This window comes from Heloderma suspectum, chromosome 2 (assembly GCF_057233095.1).
Source record: "Heloderma suspectum isolate Gila_16-S chromosome 2, 16-S_ref, whole genome shotgun sequence".
Taxonomy (NCBI): domain Eukaryota; kingdom Metazoa; phylum Chordata; class Lepidosauria; order Squamata; family Helodermatidae; genus Heloderma; species Heloderma suspectum.
Genome location: NC_139459.1, coordinates 172,902,490 through 172,923,084, shown reverse-complemented (window position 1 = coordinate 172,923,084; position 20,595 = coordinate 172,902,490). Strand labels below are relative to the sequence as shown.

Genomic DNA, 20,595 nt, shown 5'->3' with positions numbered 1-20,595 from the left:
AGAGTTTCCTGGCCACTTTCTTGTGGAACATCAGAAGCTGCCTTATATCAAGTCAGACCATTGGTCCATCTAGTTCAGTACTGCCTACACCAGGGGTGGGCAGCTTCTGGCCCGCCAAATGTTTTGGCCTACACCTCTCATGATTCCTCCCTATTGGCTATGCTAGCTAGGGCTAATGGGTATTGTAGGCCAAAACATCTGGAGGGCCACAAGTTGCTCATCCCTGGTTTACTCTGAGTGGCAACATCTTTCCAAATTTTCAGACAGAAGTCTTTCCCAGCCCGAAATGGAAATGCCAGGAATTGAACCCGGGACCTTTTGCATGCAAAGCAGGTGCTGAGCTGATCGGCCGAGGACATTTTCGACACCAGCCACATGTATCTCCACAAGTCCAATTCAATGGGCTACGCACCAGTCGAAGATCTGGAGCATAAGGGTGAGCAATGAATAGGAGAGATCTGCTACTCCCCTGCTTCTTCAAATATGTGACAACAGTCATGTTGTCCAAAGTGACCTGGACCAGTCTGTCCACCAGGTCCAGTTCGAATGCACTAAGCACTTTGTCCACTGCTCTTAACTCCAGAAGGTTGATGTCTATGTGGGTTCGCTGGCTGCCCATTGTCCATGGACTATGAGACCCAGACAGCGGCTCCCCATTCTGAGAGCGACACATCTGTAGTCACAATCCTGGATGGGGAGGGCTGAAGCAGCGACATGCTCTTGGTTAGATTGCTCAGTACCGACCACCATCAGAGAGAGTCCCTGACATCCGGGAGCAAACAGGGTCTGGTTAGACAGGCATCCCAATCGGTATCGAAGTTGCATATGAGCCAGTTTTGGAGCTGTCTCATACACAATCGAGCAAAGCGAATGACAGCCGTTGTCGCAGCCATGAAACCCAGGAGGCGTTGGCCTTTGAATGCCATGGTAGATCTGCTTATTTGCAGTTCTAACACCAAGGAGGTCAGTGCCTTTACCCTGTTGTCAGGTAAGAAGGCGTGGCCCAGTTGGGAGTTCAATAATGTCCCTATAAATTGGATCCACTGTGTTGGTACAAGATGTGATTTCTCCACATTGATATAGCGTCCAAGCTCCTGAAGGAGATTGTAGGTCACTTCTATCGACCAAAGAAACTAATCTTTTGTTGACGTCACAAAAAGCCAATCATCTATGGATGGATAGACCTCTATGCCTTGCAGTCGCAGGTTGGAGCAGACCACTGCCATGCACTTGGTGAATACCCTCAGGGCGTTGGTGAGACTGAAGGGTAGCACCCAGAACTGGTAGGTGTGAGTACTGATGGCAAAGCAGAGGTAACGTTGGTGTGTTTCCTCTATGGTGATGTGAAAATAAGTGTCTTTGAGGTTGATAGAGGCAAACCATTGTCCTCGAGAAAGGAGAGGCAGGACAGATGCCAGAGAAACCGTGCGGAACTTCCTAGGCGAGATGAACAGGTTCAGCTGTCAAAGGTTCATGATCGGCTGAAGCCCTCCATCCTTCTTCAGTACCATGAAGTACCTTGAGCAGAAACCATCCTGAAGTTGAGTTCAACGGTCAAGCTTGATTGCCCTCTTCTCAGGGAGGGTCTGGACTTCGGTATGGAGGACCAAGCAGTCACCAGGATGGTACTCAGAGGAGGGTATCAAATTCGATCCGATAGCTCCTCCAGACTATTTCAAGGACCCAGGAGTCCAATGTGATGTTGTGCCAAGCTGCATGGTAAGCAGAGAGGCATGCTCCAAAAATGGGCGTTCGGGCCACAAGGCAAGGAAGGATGGCAGGAAGCGAGTCAAAGGCGTTTACTTCTGCTGTTAGGTTTCCTGCGATAACTGCAGAATTTTGAAGTTGGGAATGATTTCCCCGACTGCCCTGCCCGTGACTGTTGTTGTTGATGTTGTGTGATGTAGCTGGCTGATGAGGTTGGTACCAAGTGGCAGATGAGTGAAACCAACGCTATTGCCTGTGAAGTTGCTGTGACATAAAACCCATACAATGTGCCATGGCACAGGCCTTCTGTACCAAATCGAGAGCATCATCAGTTTTTGTGCTGAACAAGCCTTGCCGATCGAAGGGTAAGTTCTCAATACAGTTTCTGGTTTCCTCTGGGAGACCAGATGACTTCAACCAGGCATGGGGACGTAGGACTACAGATCCCACTAGCACCTATGAGTCGCAATCAACTTGGTAGCACGATATATTTATTTGCTGCCTGGACAGCTTCAAAGCCTCCGATTGGAAGAGGCAACCCAACTCCTTCTTGTCATCTGGAAGATGCTCAAGAAGATGGCCCACTTTGTCCCATAGCAGTAGCTGGTACCCTGACATTGCTGCCTGGTTGTTCAATATTTTAAGGCCCATTGCTGCGGAGGAATATACCCTCCTCCCGAGTAAGTCCAGGCATCTGCCCTCCTTGTCAGCTGGAGAGGAGTGAGCCCTGCCGTCCTTACCCTGTGCAGCTTCAACAACCACCGAATTTGAGGCTGGGTGAAGAGGTAGTCAGTATTGGCCTCTTGCAGATGGTACATACTCTCCAAGCACTTAGATATTGGTGGCATACTGGAGGGCGCTTTCCATGATTGTTTGATGGTTTCCTCTAATGCCGGGAGTAGAGGAATGGCTACTGGTCTGAAAGACTCTGCATTTACCAAATCGAAAGCGGGGTCTTGCATTGTGGAAGCTACCTACTGAGTCTCTAGGCCCAAAGCCTGTGTAACTCTGAGAATCTGGTTGGAAAATTGTCTCAGATCCTCCAACAGAGATATGGCTTCATTGGAGCCAACGACTGTGTCTGGTGAGGAGATGGAGAGAGGGCAGTAAGATTGAGACATAGTATCTGACTGGTAACCTTCCGTTCCAGACACTGGAGACTCCCCTGAAGGGACTGACATGGTAGGCGCATCTCCCTTATTTCCATAGGGAGTGACTGAGTATCAGTTTGTGCACGAAAGGGTAGTGCAGATAGTGGCTGGTTAACAGGTAAAGCGGCCTGTAACTGAACAGCCTGTGGCTGTAGTAAAATAGGCAAAACATTATGTTGCTGAGTCGTCTGTGGCTGGGCAGACAATAAGGCAGGCTGAATGTTTTGCTGCTGAACTGGTGGTGGCTGCTGAATAGGTGGCACAAACAGTGCCAAAGAGCAAGGAACGACTGGTTGGTCTGGAGGTTTCAACACCGTAGCCGATGGATGTCAACAGTACTGACTTTCTCCTCAATAGGGAAGATCAGGATGGCGAGGGTGATATTGGCTTCATGGCTCATTACAATAGTCAACCTAATCCTGGGGTCTCCTGAAACCGCACATCCCATGCTGAATGGCTGTCCCATACCGAGAGTGGTGACCTAGACCATTCCCAGTATTGGCTTCGCTCATAAAAACTAGGGGCGTGGCCTCTTGTAGTGGAGGCACATGACCACACCGAATCCTGTGAACATGGGCGGCGATTACAGCCTGGACCTTGGCTTTCCAACTTGTAACGATGAGGTGGTCGAGGGATCGGTTCCATCAGAGATGGGTCCCGGATCTCGCCTTCCGACATAGATGTTACTGGGATGGGCTCCCCCTCCTGCTTAGGATTCACCGTCAGAATGGATGAAAATAACACTGGCGGAGCAGTGGGTAAGGCTGTCCGTACAGGCGATTGCATCCGACTAGTAGACGTTGGCGGAGCAGTGGGAGACACAGCCGGTAGCAGTGGTTGCTGTCAATCCCGAGAGGTGTGTACTGAAATGAGCAGGACCATCAGTTCTTCATCTCAAGCCGGAGTGCTGTCTGACACAGCCTGTATGGACTGATCTTGGTTACAAGACACTTGCACAGAGTCAGAAAGACCTGAGGGTCCTGATGCTCCATCCTGAGCAAAATAATGTGACTATTTTAGAAGTCTTTTTCTTCTTCTTTTTTGAATGTGAAGAAGACAGACTAGCCTGCTTTGAGACTTTTGCCTTTTTTGTTAGTCTTTTTGACAGTGTAAGCACCAAAGATCAGCCTGGAATGGGGGGATCTTGTGTATTCGGCAGAGTACAATGCTGAGAGGATGATGACCCCAACACTGGAGCAGGCTCCTACATGGCAGGCGGGTTGTGTGAGGGCAAGACTGGCAGGTTTGCTATATCTTTTGGCTCCTCTACAGATTCCACTGCTGTTTTCCAAAGTGTGGCTTTTAGCCAAACTGACCTGTTTCTTCTTACTTGCTTCAAGAAGGCTTTGCGATGAGGACAGGCCTCAATGATGTGCCCTTCACCAAGGCAGAACAGGCAGAGAGAGTGCCAGTCTGAGGGCAGCAGTTTTGCCCCGCACTTTCAAAAGGGGACCCTGAGGCCCATACGCCTGTGAGGACAATTGCAAAGGTCGCAAAAACAAAAGAAATTAAAACAACAAGGAAGCAGACAGAAATATTTGATAGAAGAGAGAAAAGAAGGAAAAACACTCAGCTTTTCATCAAAAAAGACGCTGTTTAAAAACCGCGAACAATGAGAGAAGCTCCCTGTGAGGCACAGGCAATGGCGATCAAAAGAGAACCAAGGGAATAAACGGGAACCTGCTAGGGACATGCACGCTAGGATGGCGGGGGGGGGGGGTCCTGTCAAAATTCCTCAGCTATAGAGCTTCACAAATCAAAGCTCCACACAGGCGCAGAGCCCATATATTTGCTGCATAGAGACCACGAAGAAGAACAAAGGGTTTCTCACTGAATTCAGTTCAGCTCTGCCAGTGACACCAACACATCACTATGTCTGGTTTTAAGAACTGATGTACTCTTTGTAATGGCTAGCTCTTTTCCTTACTGCACTGGTGGGGAACACGTGGCCCTCCAGATGTTGTTGGACTGCAGTTCCCACCAGCCCTAGCCAGCACAGCCAATGGTGAGAGATCATGGGAGCTGCAGTCCAACAACATTTGGAAAGCCACATGTTCCCCATTCCTGCCTTATTGGAAGAACTGCATCTGTATTTTGAAAACAGAGCTAATTGCAAAGTAATCAAGCAATATCACATTGCTATGCTAATCAAATGGTCTGGGGAAGCAGAATACCAAATTCAGGGTTGGATCCAATGGTGTCACTCCGCTGACAGAGCTGCTTCTGTCAGGAGAACTGGGAGGGAGGCAATTCTTCCCCCCTCCCCCCATGTTTCCTCAAAAACTGCTCTGGAGGGCTAGAAACCCTCTGGAGCAGAGTTTCAGGTGGGAAAGAGGGCTGCAGTGGGGAGGAGAGAGGGACAAAGTCCAATTTCACTAGTGGACTTTCACCAGTGTGTTATTAGATTTAACCCCAAGTCTTATTTCCAACAGAACAGATGCATGATTCTATAATAACTGCATTGGTACTTGAAATTGGAATCTCACATTTTAACCCCTTGAAAAAGGATTTCACACCTCTTTCCTCAGTTACTCGACTTGTGGCTCTACCTAGCCAGTGGAGCCATGGAAGAACAATAAAACGACTCTTCTAGTTCCACTACTCCAAGTGGGCCACTCTAGCTATTGCGGGAAATACACATCAGGTGCAGTTCTATGTGTCCCTGCCCTAGGCTCTTATTTATGAGGTAAAGCGGGTGCATGTCGGTGGCTTCAGGTTAAGTGAAGGACCAGCAGGGGAGAGGAGGAGGAGTAAGAGGAGGCTCAAAATCACCCCAAGCTGTTTTTTCCCCTGAATGATAAAAAAAATACAGAACCTTGTATCTTATCTCCTTGGGAGAAAGCAGCTGAAGAGGGCAGCAATTCTGAGCAGTCAAATGGCTGAGAAAGAAAGGGTTAAACAGTTCCTTTCTCCTCTCCTTGGTTAGTCCTCAGATAAAAGAAACATGGAACCACACCCAAGTCTGTAAAAATAGGTCCCTCCTTGCCAACGAGGTAGAGTGGTTCTAAACCATTCTGACCAGATCTATTCAGCTACAGCTGCTGTAATAAGCTCATATAAACTCAGAGAACTGTAACACAGACTAATGTATTCCAGGGAGGAGGATTAACATGAGCTCCAGCAACCCACAGTGTATATAGTATTAGCTAACAATTTAAACTCAGAGCAACAACCACAGAAATAAGTCACAGTTTACATGCTAATTAGCCTCCAATAAACCAGCAAATAACTGACCCAGGAGCTCAATAAATGCTTCAAGGCAAGGCATTTGGCAGAACAAAATGACACTCAGATTCATCCTGTAGTTCAGCACAGGATTTAGGAAGACAAACTGTCTTTGGTTGCTCATTACCAGTGAGGGAGGAGCTGTGCTGCATTTGTTGAAGGATCTGCTGTCGGACATGTTGATCAACCTCTGTTTCCTCACATTCAGTCTTGCTCTGCTGGGAAGGAGCGCTGAAAGATGAGCCTTGTGACTGGAGTAATGGTAACCCACTTGGCAGCTTGCTTTGAGAGTCCCTCCTTTCCTCCAGGTAGCCCACCTGTCTCCTTTCCCGTGTCTTCTTGATCAGGGCAACACGATCCCGAATGGATTTAGCTACAGCTTTGGAGTCGCTTTCATGGAAGAATCCTGACTTAACCTAGACATCAAAGAAAATACAGATCAGTTAAATATCACTCTACTCTTCCTAAAAAGTATCTATCAGTGTTTAATTATGTTATTCTGTATTTGAACATCACTCTAAGCCAGGGTCCCATTGCAATGAGTTTTGCACTGACCATGTACCAAATCAATCTTGGACCCATTATCCAGAGTGCCAGGCAAACAAATAGCAAGAGATAGATCCTCAGATTTAAATGCTGCTACGATTTGGTTATAGGTTATTAAGTTAAGATCAAATACATTGGTTGGATCAATACAGGCTCTTCTAGTATAAATATCTATATTAGATACTTATGTGGCTATTCTAATACAAGCATCAGTATAAGAATACGTTAGTGTAATGCTTATTACTAGAGATATACCAGACTGATTTTGCTATAATGTTTTTGGAAACTGAAGCGTGAGCAGTGTAGATGTGCAGACAATTCTGAAACTTCGAAAAAGTTCAAGGCTTGAGCTTTAATAGCAAAATAGTATGTTTACTTGCTCCATGCCAGTCTCCTATTGCTGTACGGTTCAGTGCCGGTTTATCTGCTCTGCTCCAAACAGCGCCTGATCTGACATCACATGTTTTCAACCCAAAACTTAAAGAAATGCTAAATGATATTTTTAAAAAGAACATGCCAAACAGCGCCTGATCTGACTATGTGTTTTTGATGTCCATTACCTGCATCCTCCCACTTTCCTTTTTTGTTTCTGTTGGGTTTGTTTTTATTTGTTTTGCATCACGTGCAGGCTTCATGGGAGGCTGCTAGGCCTCAGGGCAGTTGCTAGGGGCAACAGCCACGCTTCCCCCTTGGATTGTATTGTTTCGAATGGGACAAATCAGTGAGTGAGGAGGGATGGGCTGGTGTTGCTCCTCCTGTGATGCCCTGTGCGCAGGTGGGGGCTTTGTATTTGTGTATACATGTGAGAAAGGGAGATGGGGGGAGTGGGCGGGTGCAAGACGGGCGCCATACTGGATGGCTCTGGCTCAGGGCAAGTGAGAGAAAGGCAGTATTTTTTCTTCTCTCCCCCCCCCCATCTTACTTTTTGTTTTTCAGGCCCTCGTAAAGGTGGGGACGGGGCTTCTTGGGTGGAGGCTTGGAACACCCCCTTTCTCTGCAACAGAGGACAGGTGGGTCTGTCTATGCTTTCACGTACTGGGAGGGGGTTCTTATTGGACAGAGGAAGGCTAATTGTATGGGTGAATGAAAAGGAGGGAGGTGGGTTGGAAGACCCTATTTGCTATGGCAGGGGGAGGCTTGCTTTAACATAGTGGGAAGAAGACATATTATTGGGGTGCTCGTTGAAGGGAAGCTGATGAGGGAGAGAGGAAATGGGAGAAAAAGAAGGAAATGCTCACTGAAAGTTGTTCCAGTCACAAGGGAAATGGCCAAACATATGTTCATCTAATCGTTCTTGGCCCACTAATCTCCATGGCGACACGGGCTTTACATTAGTCTTAACTAAAATTCACCCCCACCCCTCAAAAAAAAGTTAACTTTTCCCGCTTTGGATGTGTTTTTGATAGTGTAATAATTATTGTAGAAGTTGTGCGACAGAACAAGATAAACCCTATTAATGTACTAGACAGACAGACACTGTCAATCCTACTCCAGAAAAGGGGATTATCATGAAAACATTTGTCAAAGTAGCAAGTAGTTCTTGCTGCATACTGAAGTACTCATGAGAGAGTTTCACCTTTGGGGCATACCTGGTTCACACATAACACTAAGTTCACACATAAGTCACACATAACACTAAGTCATGGGTTAACCCATGGCTTGTTGTTCTAACCTGTCTGACAGACTATCAAACAAACTATGGTTTGTTTTCACGATCCCTGGGTTATTTGTTTCCCTCTTCCTTCACCTGTTCCCTCCCTGTATCTCAAATGCCTTTGTGACATTGTAGTGCAGACATGCAGAGTGGCTGGGTTTTTAAATCATTCTTGTCTGCCACCTCTGTAGCCTGGCAAAACAACCTATGAACAACCCACAGTTCTTGGTTCACATGTAATGACAAACCATGATTTAAATGACACAGAGTTCACAACCCAACAACAAACCATGGGTTCTCTTTCTGGGTTGTTTGTGGTTAACAAACCATGGTTTATTTGTGTGGATGGATTCACACATCACAACCACGCAGAATTCAACAACCAATGGGTTAAATAAACCATGAGTTAGTGTTATGTGCAAATCAGGTCACAGAGTTATGTTTTCAAATAATTGAGATGATGAATCCATTTCAATCGGGGTTCAGGCCAGGTTTTGGCACAGAAACAGCCTTGGTAGTCCTGTATGATGACCTACGTCGGGAGAGAGATGCGGGGGGGTTGACCCTGTTGATTCTCCTTGATCTCTCGGCAGCTGTCGATACCATCGACCATGGTATCCTTCTGGAATGGCTCTCTGAGCTGGGAGTGGGAGGCACTGCATTGCAGTGGTTTCACTCCTACTTGGAGAGTCGGCTCCAGAAGGTGGTGCTTGGGGAACTCTGCTCGGCCCCGTAGATTCTCCAATATGGGGTTCCACAGGGTCAGTTTTGTCCCCCATGCTGTTCAACATCTACATGAAACCATTGAGTGCGGTCTGGAGCTTTGGAGTGTGTTCTCATCAGTATGCTGATGACACGCAGCTCTATTTCTCCTTTTCATCTTCTTCAGGTGAGGCTGTGGATGTGCTGAATCAGTGCCTGCTGCGACAAGGGACTGGATGAGGGCTAATAAACTGAAGCTCAATCCAGACAAGACTGAGATGCTGTTGGTGGGTGGTTCTGCTGACTAGATGGAGAGTGTTCAACCTGTTCTGGATGGGGTTGCACTCCCCCCGAAGGAGCAGGTCTATAGCTTGGGGGTCCTCCTGGAGCCATCTTTGTCACTTGAGGCTCAAGTAGCCTCAGTGGCACAGAGTGCCTTCTACCAACTTCGGTTGGTGGCCCAGCTATGCCCCCATCTGGACAGGGATAACCTGGCTTATGTTGTCTATGCTCTGATAACCTCCAAGTTAGATTACTGCAATGTGCTCTACGTGGGGCTGCCTTTGAAGATGGTTCATAAGCTACAGCTCATGCAAAATGCAGTGGCCAGATTGATAACGGGGACCAGAAGGTCCGAACATATAAGACCAACCCTGACCTGCTTGCACTGGCTGCCTATATGCTTCCAAGCTCAGTTCAAGGTGCTGGTTTTAACCTATAAAGCCCTACACAGCTTGGGACTGCAATACCTGACAGCATGCCTCTCCCAAAATGAACCTACCCATACACTACGTTCAGCGTCTAAGGTTCCTCTGAGTGCCTCCTCCAAGGGAAGCTCGGAAGGCAGCAATGAGGGAGCGGGCCTTCTCAGTGGTGGCCCCCCATCTGTGGAACAAGCTCTGTGATGAGGTCTGCCTGGCGCCAACATTATTATCATTTCAGCACCAGGTTAAGACCTATCTCTTTTCCCAGGCACTTGGCAGCACATGATGAGTTTTAATCGGTCCTGGATGTGTCTTTAGTTATGACTAACAGTTCAAAGTTGTTTTTAGTTACATGTTGTTTGTGTATATTGTCTGTGTGCTTTTATGTAAATGGTTTTTAAACTTTTTATATTGTATTTAATGTTTTAACTTCCGTAAACCACCCAGAGAGCTTCGGCTATGGGGCAGTATAGAAATGTAATAAATAACAACAACAATAATAATAATCTATTACATTTCTATACCTTCCAATAGCCAAAACTCTCTGGGTGGTTTAAAAAAGATTAAAACCTTAAAAATACAATCAGACATAATATAAAACCATTTACATACAAAACAATTTAAAACAATCAATAATAAACATCCCGGGACCAATTAAAAACTTTATCGTATACCGTTAAATGCCTGGGTGTAGAGGAAAGTCTTAACCTGGCCCTGAAGGGATGACAGTGTTGGTGCCAGGCGAACTTCAGGGCAGAGAATATTCCACCATCGGGGGAACACTACTGAGAAAGCCCTCTCCCTTGTTGCCACCCTCTGAACCTCCCTTGGAGGAGGATCCTGGAAGAGGGCCTCAGATGATGATCATACTGTTTGGATAGGTTCATACTACGAGAGGTACTATGTCAGGTATTTAGGTCCCAAGCCATGTAAGGCTTTATAGTTTACAACCAGCACCTTGAATTGGGTTTGGAAACATACAGGCAAGCCAATACAAGCAGTCCAGAATTGGTGTTATATGTTCAGATCTTCTGGTCTCTGTAATCAATCTGGCTGCCACATTTTGCACAAGCTGCAGCTTCCAAAACGTCTTCAAGGGCAGTTCCACATATGGTGCACAGAATAAATCTAACCTGGAGGTTACCAGAGTGTAAACTACTGTGGCCCTAAGTTACGAACCTGCTCCTTCAGAGGGAGTGCAACCCCATCCAGGACTGGTTGAACACCCTCAATCCAGTCAGCAGAACCACCCACCAAGAGCATCTCAGTCTTGTCTGGATTGAGTTTCAGTTTATTAGTTCTCATCCAGTCTATTGTCTAGATTAAATGACAAGTGATTCAGCATAACTGTTGTATTAAGTGGAGCTGTCAAAGGAGAGGTTCGTAACTGCCAACTGCTCAGCAAAGTCACTCTACAAATCTAGCCAAAAAAGAAAAAGCAAGAAGAAGGGAAAAAGCAAAACAAAGGCTCCAGAGCAGAACAATATGCCTCCAGTCCATAAGATATAGAACAAAGCATCCTGAGATAACAATTCAGAAAACATCATAGCTGGCTGGTGGGTGGGTGATGCTTAAGCAGTACTCGCTTGCATACACACACAAAAAGAAGTGAACAGATGCAGTGCTATGACTCCTTTCCGTATCATCAGCTGTTGCTTGTCAGGTTGCTGTGTAGCCAAATGTTTTATGAAAACAACACCAAGGCAACAAGTGAGGCAGAATAAAGAATCTACAGTCTAAACAGATAACATGGGCAAAGGATGATAAAGGAAACATAGCCATAAAAGGAAGGGAGGAAAGAAGATACTTGCCTATACTTATACAATATCTTAATCACCTCTTGCCTGGCTTATCATCAACATATTGTAACTGTGTATAAACCTGCCAACTCTGATAAAACCCCAGCTTCATGTAGCTTCAGAGGTCATGCTGGGGAAAATGCTCACCCACTGCTCCCTATCTGGCCTCAGGTTCCTTCTCAGTCTGTACAAATATCCTGAAAGTCTCATGCCTTATAAGGAAAATTCACTATCTTGTTGAATACAATGGATAATGGGTGGAATAGAGTTCTCCATTCATCTTGACATAACGAAGAGATGAAACACAATCAACAGTCTCATGTGAGGTATCTGTTTACATGGCTGTATATTTATTAATCTATTTATTAATAAATGCACTAATTAATAAATTAATAAATAAATATCCTGCCCTCCAGTAATATTTATCAAGATTGCTTACAAACAAAAAAGAGGTAATAAAATTACAACAAGGAAAAATGAAACAGGAGAAAAGACAAAATTCAGTATTTTTATTTATTACCATTTCAGACTGCGGGGGAAAGGTGAAATGTTTGAATACTCACCCTGATTTTGAAAGTCTCCCAGGACATAGAAAACTAGGGACAATCTAGAACAGCAGCTTTAGCGGGCAGGGTGATTTATGTCAGAGAATCAGCACAGGGTCAAAGATGAAGATCCTCCTCCCTCTCTGATCCAAAATCTCTCTCTCTCTCTCTCTCTCTCTCTCTCACACACACACACACACACACACACACACACCACAGCTGCTTTATAAGAAAGAAAAACAAATTTGGGGACAGAATTTGTAGTTTGACTCTAGCATGTCATGGAGAAGGTTCTAGGCTAGCATACCTCTGGGGAATAAACTTTTATGGAACTCAGTTGGGTTTACTTCTGTGTAATCCTGTTTAGGATTGGGCTGCAAAAACATTTCAAGTTGTAAACCAAACTCTGAATGCTATACAACAGAGTAGACAAGGTTTACCCAGTGGAAGACATTTGGATAGTAGAATTATGACACAATAGCACTCAACTATGACAATACAAGGGTCAATAAAGGAGACTGTAAAAGAGTGGATATAAAACAGCACACAACAAGCCCCCATGTTTGAAATGAGGCAAAAGAAGTAGCTGGAAATTCTGTCACACAAGAGAGAAAAGTGGCACAGGAAGCAATGGCAATACTCACCATTTCGCAAGACACTTCCTCTGGGATATCTGTTTCCAGGTTAAAGCTGAACTCAATGGCTTCGTTGTCTTTGTGCTTGCCTTTCAGCTTCTTGGGATCTTCCACCCAAAGTCTCAACGCCAGGGAAGAATTCAGTCCATCATCATCCTCTGCCAGTTCCACTCTGAGTCCAGTGTCCTCAGCAAAGAAGGCATGGTTCAAGAGGTCTTTGATGGATAGTCTGATTGTAAGATGCAAAAGGTGACAGAGTGAGTGCCTTATTAGTCCCCTACCAGAGGTATACTGACAACTGGTGGGCTGCTCTTCTCACAAGTATTACACTTCCCTTGGGGCCTTCCCTAATATGCATTAAATTCATTGATTTCTTAAAAACCCTCCCAGTGTGGCTAACAAACATTTAAAACAAGAACAAACAATAATGTAAATAAAATGATCCCCCAAACCAGATAAAAACATCATCAGCATGCATAACACATTAACAAAATGCTAAATGAAACAGAAAAACTGTTGGTCTGCTTAAAGGCAGATATAGCAGAGACCAAATGGACTTCCGTAGGGAGAGAAGTCCAGAAGTAACCTGGTATACACACCATGTTTTAGGCTTGGATCGAGAGAAGCATCAGTGGAAGGGGATTGCCAGAAGGTGACTATCCTGCCCCCTCCTCCCTGGGCAGTCCCCTGAAAAGCCTCTTCTGCTCATGGAAGGGAGTCTTTGGTTGATTTTCCCCCTTCCCCCTCAGCCCACTGTGCCACAGCCCACCCCGTTTAGGAAGGCCCTAGCCCACAAGAGAGGCTGAGAAAGTCACCTTCCACCCACCCACTTCCGCCAATGCTTTTCTGAATCCAATAGGGCTCCAATTCATCAGACCTTCAAGAGGAATCAAACAGATATGTGCATTTCACTTACCCCAAAGACCATGCTACAGGTAAAGGACAAACAGAGAGAGGGAGGGAGGGAGAGAGAGAACACCTAACATTCCAGTTTTGTCTAATCCTACTCCCTTTGCATAGATGACAACTCAAAATGAAGGAATGCAGAATCCCCCCTCCCATCACTTTAGAAAACCTAGAGAACCAGCAAGTCCCACCTCTCTGTTTTAAATGACCAGATCCCGCACTCCTCCACGAACCAAGCACAGGTGCTGTGGGATCCAAGTTCATCTGTTCAAACGCACACTATAATTTTAATTCCTTTATTTTTTTTTGGTTCTTGGGGCCTTCCACTTTCCTATATATACAGTTCCTCACACTCCTCAAAGATTTTGGATATGAGCCAAGCAAATCCCAGTTCAGCCATGTGATATACATTGTGCAAGCTTAATTTCCTTTGTGTTCAAAGGGGCTTACGCAGGTGCTTAAAAGTGCTATATGAAGCAGGAATGCTTTGCTTAATCAAGCCCTTTGTTGCCAATACCAGCAAACCCCTATGAACCTCTTAATTTATGGTGCACAAAGCAACTGGAGGGGCACAAAATGGAGGGCCTGCCTACCTTTCAGACTTGTTTTGCCGAATGCAGCCTTCAATTATCTCTTTCACCTCTGGGTCAGTCACCTTGTTAAAACTGGCAGGTTTAATGCCCTAAGACAGAAGGGATGTGGTTGTTAATAGATAATACCCAGTAGGAGTTATCTCTGCTAAAACTAAGACAGAACTATGGAAAAATCCCCCATTTACAGTGACGAGGCTCTTCCAAGCAGCCTAAGCCAGTAGAATTTTGGATCTTAGCCATACAAACCCTGATCCTGAAGGCATTTGCTTGGAAGTAGGTCATATTGATTTCAGTCCAACTGTCTTGCAAACTGGTCATTATTCTCCCCCCGCCCCCCACGCACTTTAAAAAAAAATCCCAGCTATTGCTTCTAAATCAGATCAGGCTGGACATCCAGGCTTAATGCTACATTGTGAAAGGGGTCAAAATCCATTCTAATCGATTTGACTAATCTCCTCCTTTGGCTTTGTCTGGCCATTCACACCCAGATATAAGAACATTTCATGATTGTGCATGAAAATTAACCTAATAAAGAAGAAAAGCTATATTCCAGTCTTATTTGCGTTATATAAATGAATATGGGACACAGAATATCCAGTAAAACATTTTGTCACAATGGTGAGAATCTCAGTCCTCAACTCCTAGAAAGTATATTTCTAGTATCTCTTCTCAGCTCCTGGAAATGATAATGACAGCCAGTGTGGTCTAGCAGTTAAGAGGTGCCCCCCAAGGGCTTCATCATACAAGGCTAAAAATCCTAAAATTTACCAGGGCTTCTGCTTCCGGAATCTCTGTGGGATTAGATCAGGTCCTTTCCGCATGGCTTTTTTAAAAAACTAAACTTCTATGTGTTTCATTACAAAGTCACTAGGTGGTGCTGTTGTTTTATTTGCAATAAAAGCGACTTTAAACAGTATACCCTCATTTATATCGACTCCATGGTGGGAGGAGGGAAAATGCTGGACTTTCGTCATCATGGAAAACAACACAATAGAGCTCACAAAGAGAGGGAGGTTCCCTGGAGGACGGCTGCATCGTGTACAGGACCCGCAAATTTCTGTGAGTAAGCAATCTCCACAGCAGGATAAAAGCCCCACGTGAAGGAGCCCCAAGTGTTTTGGACTACAACTCCCATTAGCCCCAGCCAGCATGGCTAATGGTCAGGGAGTGTAGGAGTTGTAGTCCAAACATTTAGAGGACACCAGGTTACCTATCCCTCAATTAGAGAATTGGATTAGTACCAGGGAGACCTGGGTTCTAATCCCCACTCTGCCATGGACCTCATTGGAAGCACAAACCTATGCATGTTTACTCAGAAATAAGTCCCACTGTATTCAACGGGCTTACTCCTTAGCAAGTGTGTTTAGGATTGTAGCCTGGCTGACCTTGGGCCAGTCACCATGTTGCCCTGAGCTTCCTAGGAGAAAGTGTAGGATATAAAAATAATCATAGGTGGGAACCCAATGGGGTGCCTTAGGCAAATCTGTATGATGAAAATGATAATATTGGTCACTCTTACAGGATTACCAAGAAGGTATGTAAAATACTCTGAAAGTCAAAGGTAATAAATATGTTATTTTTCATTATTATTTATTATGAAGGTATCTGTTAAGTACTGCTTCTGAATTTTTTCCTCTATTTAGTGCTATCAAAATGTATTCAAAGATAAAGCTAAAGAAATGTACCTAAATTGTGTGCCTGTTTATCTGTCTCTGCACAGCTGTATTCCAATACTTTCAAAATAGATTTTTTAAAGCCCCAGATTGTGGGTTGTATCCAACCCTGTTTGCCAGCAGAACAGAAACCAGAGGCAGAATGGGTTTCTCTTCCCCACTGCAGCCCCCACCCTCCGCAAGGCACACAGGGGTCTGCAGGGGGAGGAGAGCAAGGGGAAGTCCTATCACATGAGCAGAAGTCTGCTTGCACCACACTGGATTTAAGCCTTTGAGAACATTTAATCTGAGAAAACTGAAATATATTTTTGTTCTCAAAATATTGAAAGGGATTGATTGATAGTACAATCCTTATTGTACTATCAAAACTGAGCACTTAAAAACAGTTTCTTTAAAAAAAAAAACCCTCATATTTTCCAGCACTTTCTTTTGTGTGTGTATCCCCACATATTTCTATATTATCTACAACTGATTACACACACAACACACACATTATAGGCAATCTATGACAAACGGTGGTCTCTATTTAGAGGCACATTTATAGTTAGAATGCAGCTATTACACACACACACATACACACACACACACACACACAATCTCACACTCTAAACAAGAGATATATCAGTTTCATAATGGATGAGTGTAAATATCACCAAAGACTGAGTACTCTTGCTAGCATGTTCAAATAATCTGGTATTCTAAACAATTAACTCATGAAGTTAGACTGGGCAATACCCAGAGACAGCCTCCATACCATGACAGAAAAAGAGGCAGCTGCTTCAGATGGTGGGTTTTGGATGCCATCAAGGCCACCAGAGTGAGAAATAAGAGCTTGGCCCACAGGGCCTTTCATAAGCCCTGTGGAAATGAATGGCTGTACAACACACAGTACCTCCATGTCAATGGCACTTGAACAGGAGATCTTCCCAACAGATCGTGGGGGAAAGAGTTTTCCATTTGGATTTTCCTCCTTCATTACCAAAATGTTTTAGACTAGTCCTCCTGGCAGGACTTTATAGCCAAGTAGAAGAATATCAATATATAGAAAAAGGTGAAAACTACAACCAGTTTGAGGAAATGCCTTCAACATCAACAAGCAGAGCCCTATTTATTTTGCTAGTGAATACCCCCCCACCTCTCTCTCTCTCTCTCTCATTCACACACACATAATCTTGCGCCTTTGATCTGTTTTCTGTGATCCTATTTTGTAATTTTCATTCATTACAGCTACAGAACAAAGCATACACATTAGGCAGAGAAGAAACATCTGTGGTGGTTTCAGTTACTTTTTATGAATCAACACAGTTAGTTATCATTTGAGTTGCCAGTCTCACTATGAAAGAGTGTGCCAGCTGGGAAGAAAAAGATTGGGTAGAGGGCTGACACTTGCTTGGCCCACTAGTGACTATGGGAAGGCAGCTGGTAAGCTTTCGGAATGGGCAGCAACATGGATCAATACACTGAAAAGAGCTGTACAGAAATAATGGTTTGTTCTAAGAGTCTGTTCCATTTGACTTTGGGCCTAGGGTAGCAATATAAAACGACAAGTTTAACTTACATATTGTGCCATCTAAACAACAAACAGCAATTTAAACTTTTTCTGTGAACATAATATCTGAAAAGATCATCTATTCTAGAAAGAATTCAGTAAAGTCTGGGGAAATGAGTCCAAACTAAGGTTAGTGGCTGCTTTGCAGGGCAATAGGACCAGCATTAATTCTGATTAACAAGCTTAGATGCCTTAAGCTGCCAATGTACAAGTTAACCCTAATGGAGTTAAATTTACACCTACACTGGTTACTTTTCTGTAGATTTGAGCTGCATTCTGACATTCAGAGTAAGGGTATTCAGAAGTTGCCATTTCCAGCATGCACATTCCAAAAGCATAGACATCCACAGACTCGTCATAATGTTCTTCATACATCTCTGGAGCCATGAATTCAGGAGTTCCTGAAAAAAAGAAAAAAGGCTATTGCTTTCCTACATGCATTTTAGGTTGCTGCAGTGATTCAATGAGCATTTCCCATTTTCCATGTTATAGCATCCTATATACCAGGGGTGGCCAGATGGTGGGTATGGATCTACTCAGTGATTTGTAGTAGAATGACAAGGATTTCAGACTCTCAGTTCTTTAACAATGGCAATACAAAAGGCTTTCTCCCTCTCTTACAGTGTAATTCTTAACACCCTTATTCAGAATTAAGTCCAGTGTGTTCAATGGGATTTACTCTCTAATTTAGGATTTTAGTCTAAATGAGAGCTGGGGGAAGGGAAACCCAAGAGTGAATTTTTGTGTAAAAGGTCTGTGAGCTCAAGTTCTAGTACTGAAAATACATTTCTCAGCTGAGCATGTGTTCAGAGCCACCCCATTCTTTAACTGTATGTCTGTTCTCTCCACCCCACCCTTCCCACTACTTTGCACTATTTGGCTTCAGTTGGTGGATCTTGGAGTACTAGTAAAAAATAAAAAATGAAGTACATCCTACAAGTTTGAGGCCTGCCCATCACTGCTATATGCCAATAATGAACTCATTCTCCAAGGAATTTATATAGCTAAAACAGCACCATCCTTTACACAACAGGGAAGTATCAGCAGGCTTGGGGAACCTCCCAAGATTTGTAGAAGTTCAAAAATGTATTTATAAAAAAAATCCCTAAAGGGAGGGCAGGGGGAGGGGGGAACCAAAACAGTCCAATGAGGACTAAGCACACTCAGTGGGCATGGGCTGCCAACTGTCTGTTGTGGGGACAATGGAAAAACAGAGGGGAGAAGAATGGGAATGAAATGGAATATCCCGAAAGAAGGCATGGCTGGCTCGTTAGAATCCTGAATAAAGCACTCCACACCGCAAGATTGTGTTGCACTTCCCACCCTGATTTTGTATGTTCTGACTTCCTGAAAACCCAAAAGCAGTGTATGTGTGTGTGGGTGGGTGGGATTAAAATCTTACTTCTATAGCAAGGGTCCTCAAGCTTTTTGGACCAGTGGGAACAAAAGTGATAATACTGAGAAAGCGTTTGGTCCAGTGGGAATATTGAGAAAGCGTTTGGTCCAGTAGGAATATTGAGGAAGTGTTTGGTCCAGTGGGAATATTGAGAAAGTGTTAGTTATGGATGCATCATAAAATATACTAACTTAATTTGACTTCCCCCAAAGAACCCTGGGAATTGTAGTTTGTTCAGTATCTGTAGATTCCCTTCACAGAACTACATTTCCTAAGGTGACCTGGGGAGAGGGAAAAGCTGTTAAACCTGTCTTCACTCTGTAGTGTATATATGTTCATAATATTGTTGTTGTTGTTCAGTCGTTAAGTCATGTCCGACTCTTTGTGACCCCATGGACCATAGCACGCCAGGCCTTCCTGTCCTCCGCTCTCTCCTGGAGCGTGCTCAAGTTCATGATCATAATATTAGATGTACATATTTCCATGTATCCTATTGGGCTGTATCCAATGGTGTTGTTTTGCCAGCAAAAGACAACTGCTGGTAAAACAGATTTCCTCTTCCCCCATGTGCCCTGCAAATCTGCTTCGGTGGGTTGGGGGACCCTCTGGAGCAGATTTGGGGCACGAGGGAGGTGCAGGGGGGAGAAGAGAACAAAGAAATCCAGTAGTGCAAGCAGACTTCTGCTCATGTATGTCTGACTCTATAGACATACTGCAGCATAGATACAACAGAATGCTTCCTACCTGACCTAAGCTAAACTCAAATACAAACATTAAAATTACTTCACCTATAAGAGTGAGTTAATTCAAAATGCACAAGACAAATGAGGGGAAGCCAGCGGTTTAATCAACCAATCTTGTATATCTGCTTCCAATACAAGTATAATGTCACAGAATCATAGAATGGTAGGGTTGGAAGGGGCCTACAAGGCCATCTCATCCAACCCCTTGCTCAGTGCAGGAATCCAAGTCAGAGCATCCCCGACAGAGGGCTGTCCAGCCTCGTCTTGAATGCCTCCAGTGTGGGAGAGCCCACCACCTCCCTAGGTAATTGGTTCCATTGTCATATTGCTCTAACAGTCAGGAAGTTTTCCTGATGTTCAGCCGGAACATCAGGAAACAGTCATGTTTTTGTGTTGTTGTTCTGGTGTGGCAATTGTTTGCTGGTACAGCCAGTCCTAGGATCCAGACATAAGCATGTGTAATCTATAGATTCTATAGTACAGAATAAATTGTTTTCTTTCTGGAACCATTTAAGGAAGGTAAGGGGAGTTTATGACATTTGCATAAAGAAGACTGATTGCTGGTCACCCGAATGCAGTTGTTTCTTATAGCCACTAAGGAAAGGAGAAAAGGAAGCAGGCCAAAACAGGAGTGGAAAATTGTTCTAATACATAGGAAAAAATGTCTGGTGTTCAAGATTCTGGAGTTCCCAACTTTGGAATATTTTAAACGAACATATCATAAAGTTAATCTTTCACTAGAGTGGACTGAGCTAAAGAAGGCATTTTAAAGATTTGCCTTATAATTCTACAGGTCTATACAGTAAGATTAAGTGGAAATAAGGAAGGAAAGCAGTTCAGTGTGTCTCAAAACAAAGATAAATCCAGAAAGCCTTAACAAAACTTCATCAGTGTTTTGACAATTAATGTCAAAGAGTTTCTCAGTAACAGATATATTTAAAAAACAAAAAAATCTACTACTAATTGTCAGTAACTGCAAGTTTTGGGTTTGGGGAGGGGCAGAGCCAATACTAAGCTAATAATTATTTATAAGTGGAAAAAACATTAGCTTATATTATCTCTCTTAA

The 20,595-nt window shown here is 44.1% G+C and overlaps 1 protein-coding gene across 1 annotated transcript in view; it reads right to left on the bottom strand.

Moving 5' to 3' along the window:
* Nucleotides 1-20,595, bottom strand: part of WNK3 (WNK lysine deficient protein kinase 3) — a 125,162-nt gene that overhangs the window by 56,685 nt on the left and 47,882 nt on the right. Inside the window, exons 4-7 of the mRNA XM_084836117.1 lie at nt 17,633-17,790; nt 14,168-14,256; nt 12,678-12,897; nt 6,211-6,499 (exon numbers count right to left, since the gene is read on the bottom strand). Coding sequence (XP_084692243.1) covers nt 6,211-6,499; nt 12,678-12,897; nt 14,168-14,256; nt 17,633-17,790 — 756 coding nt within the window. The remainder of the gene's footprint in view (nt 1-6,210; nt 6,500-12,677; nt 12,898-14,167; nt 14,257-17,632; nt 17,791-20,595) is intronic.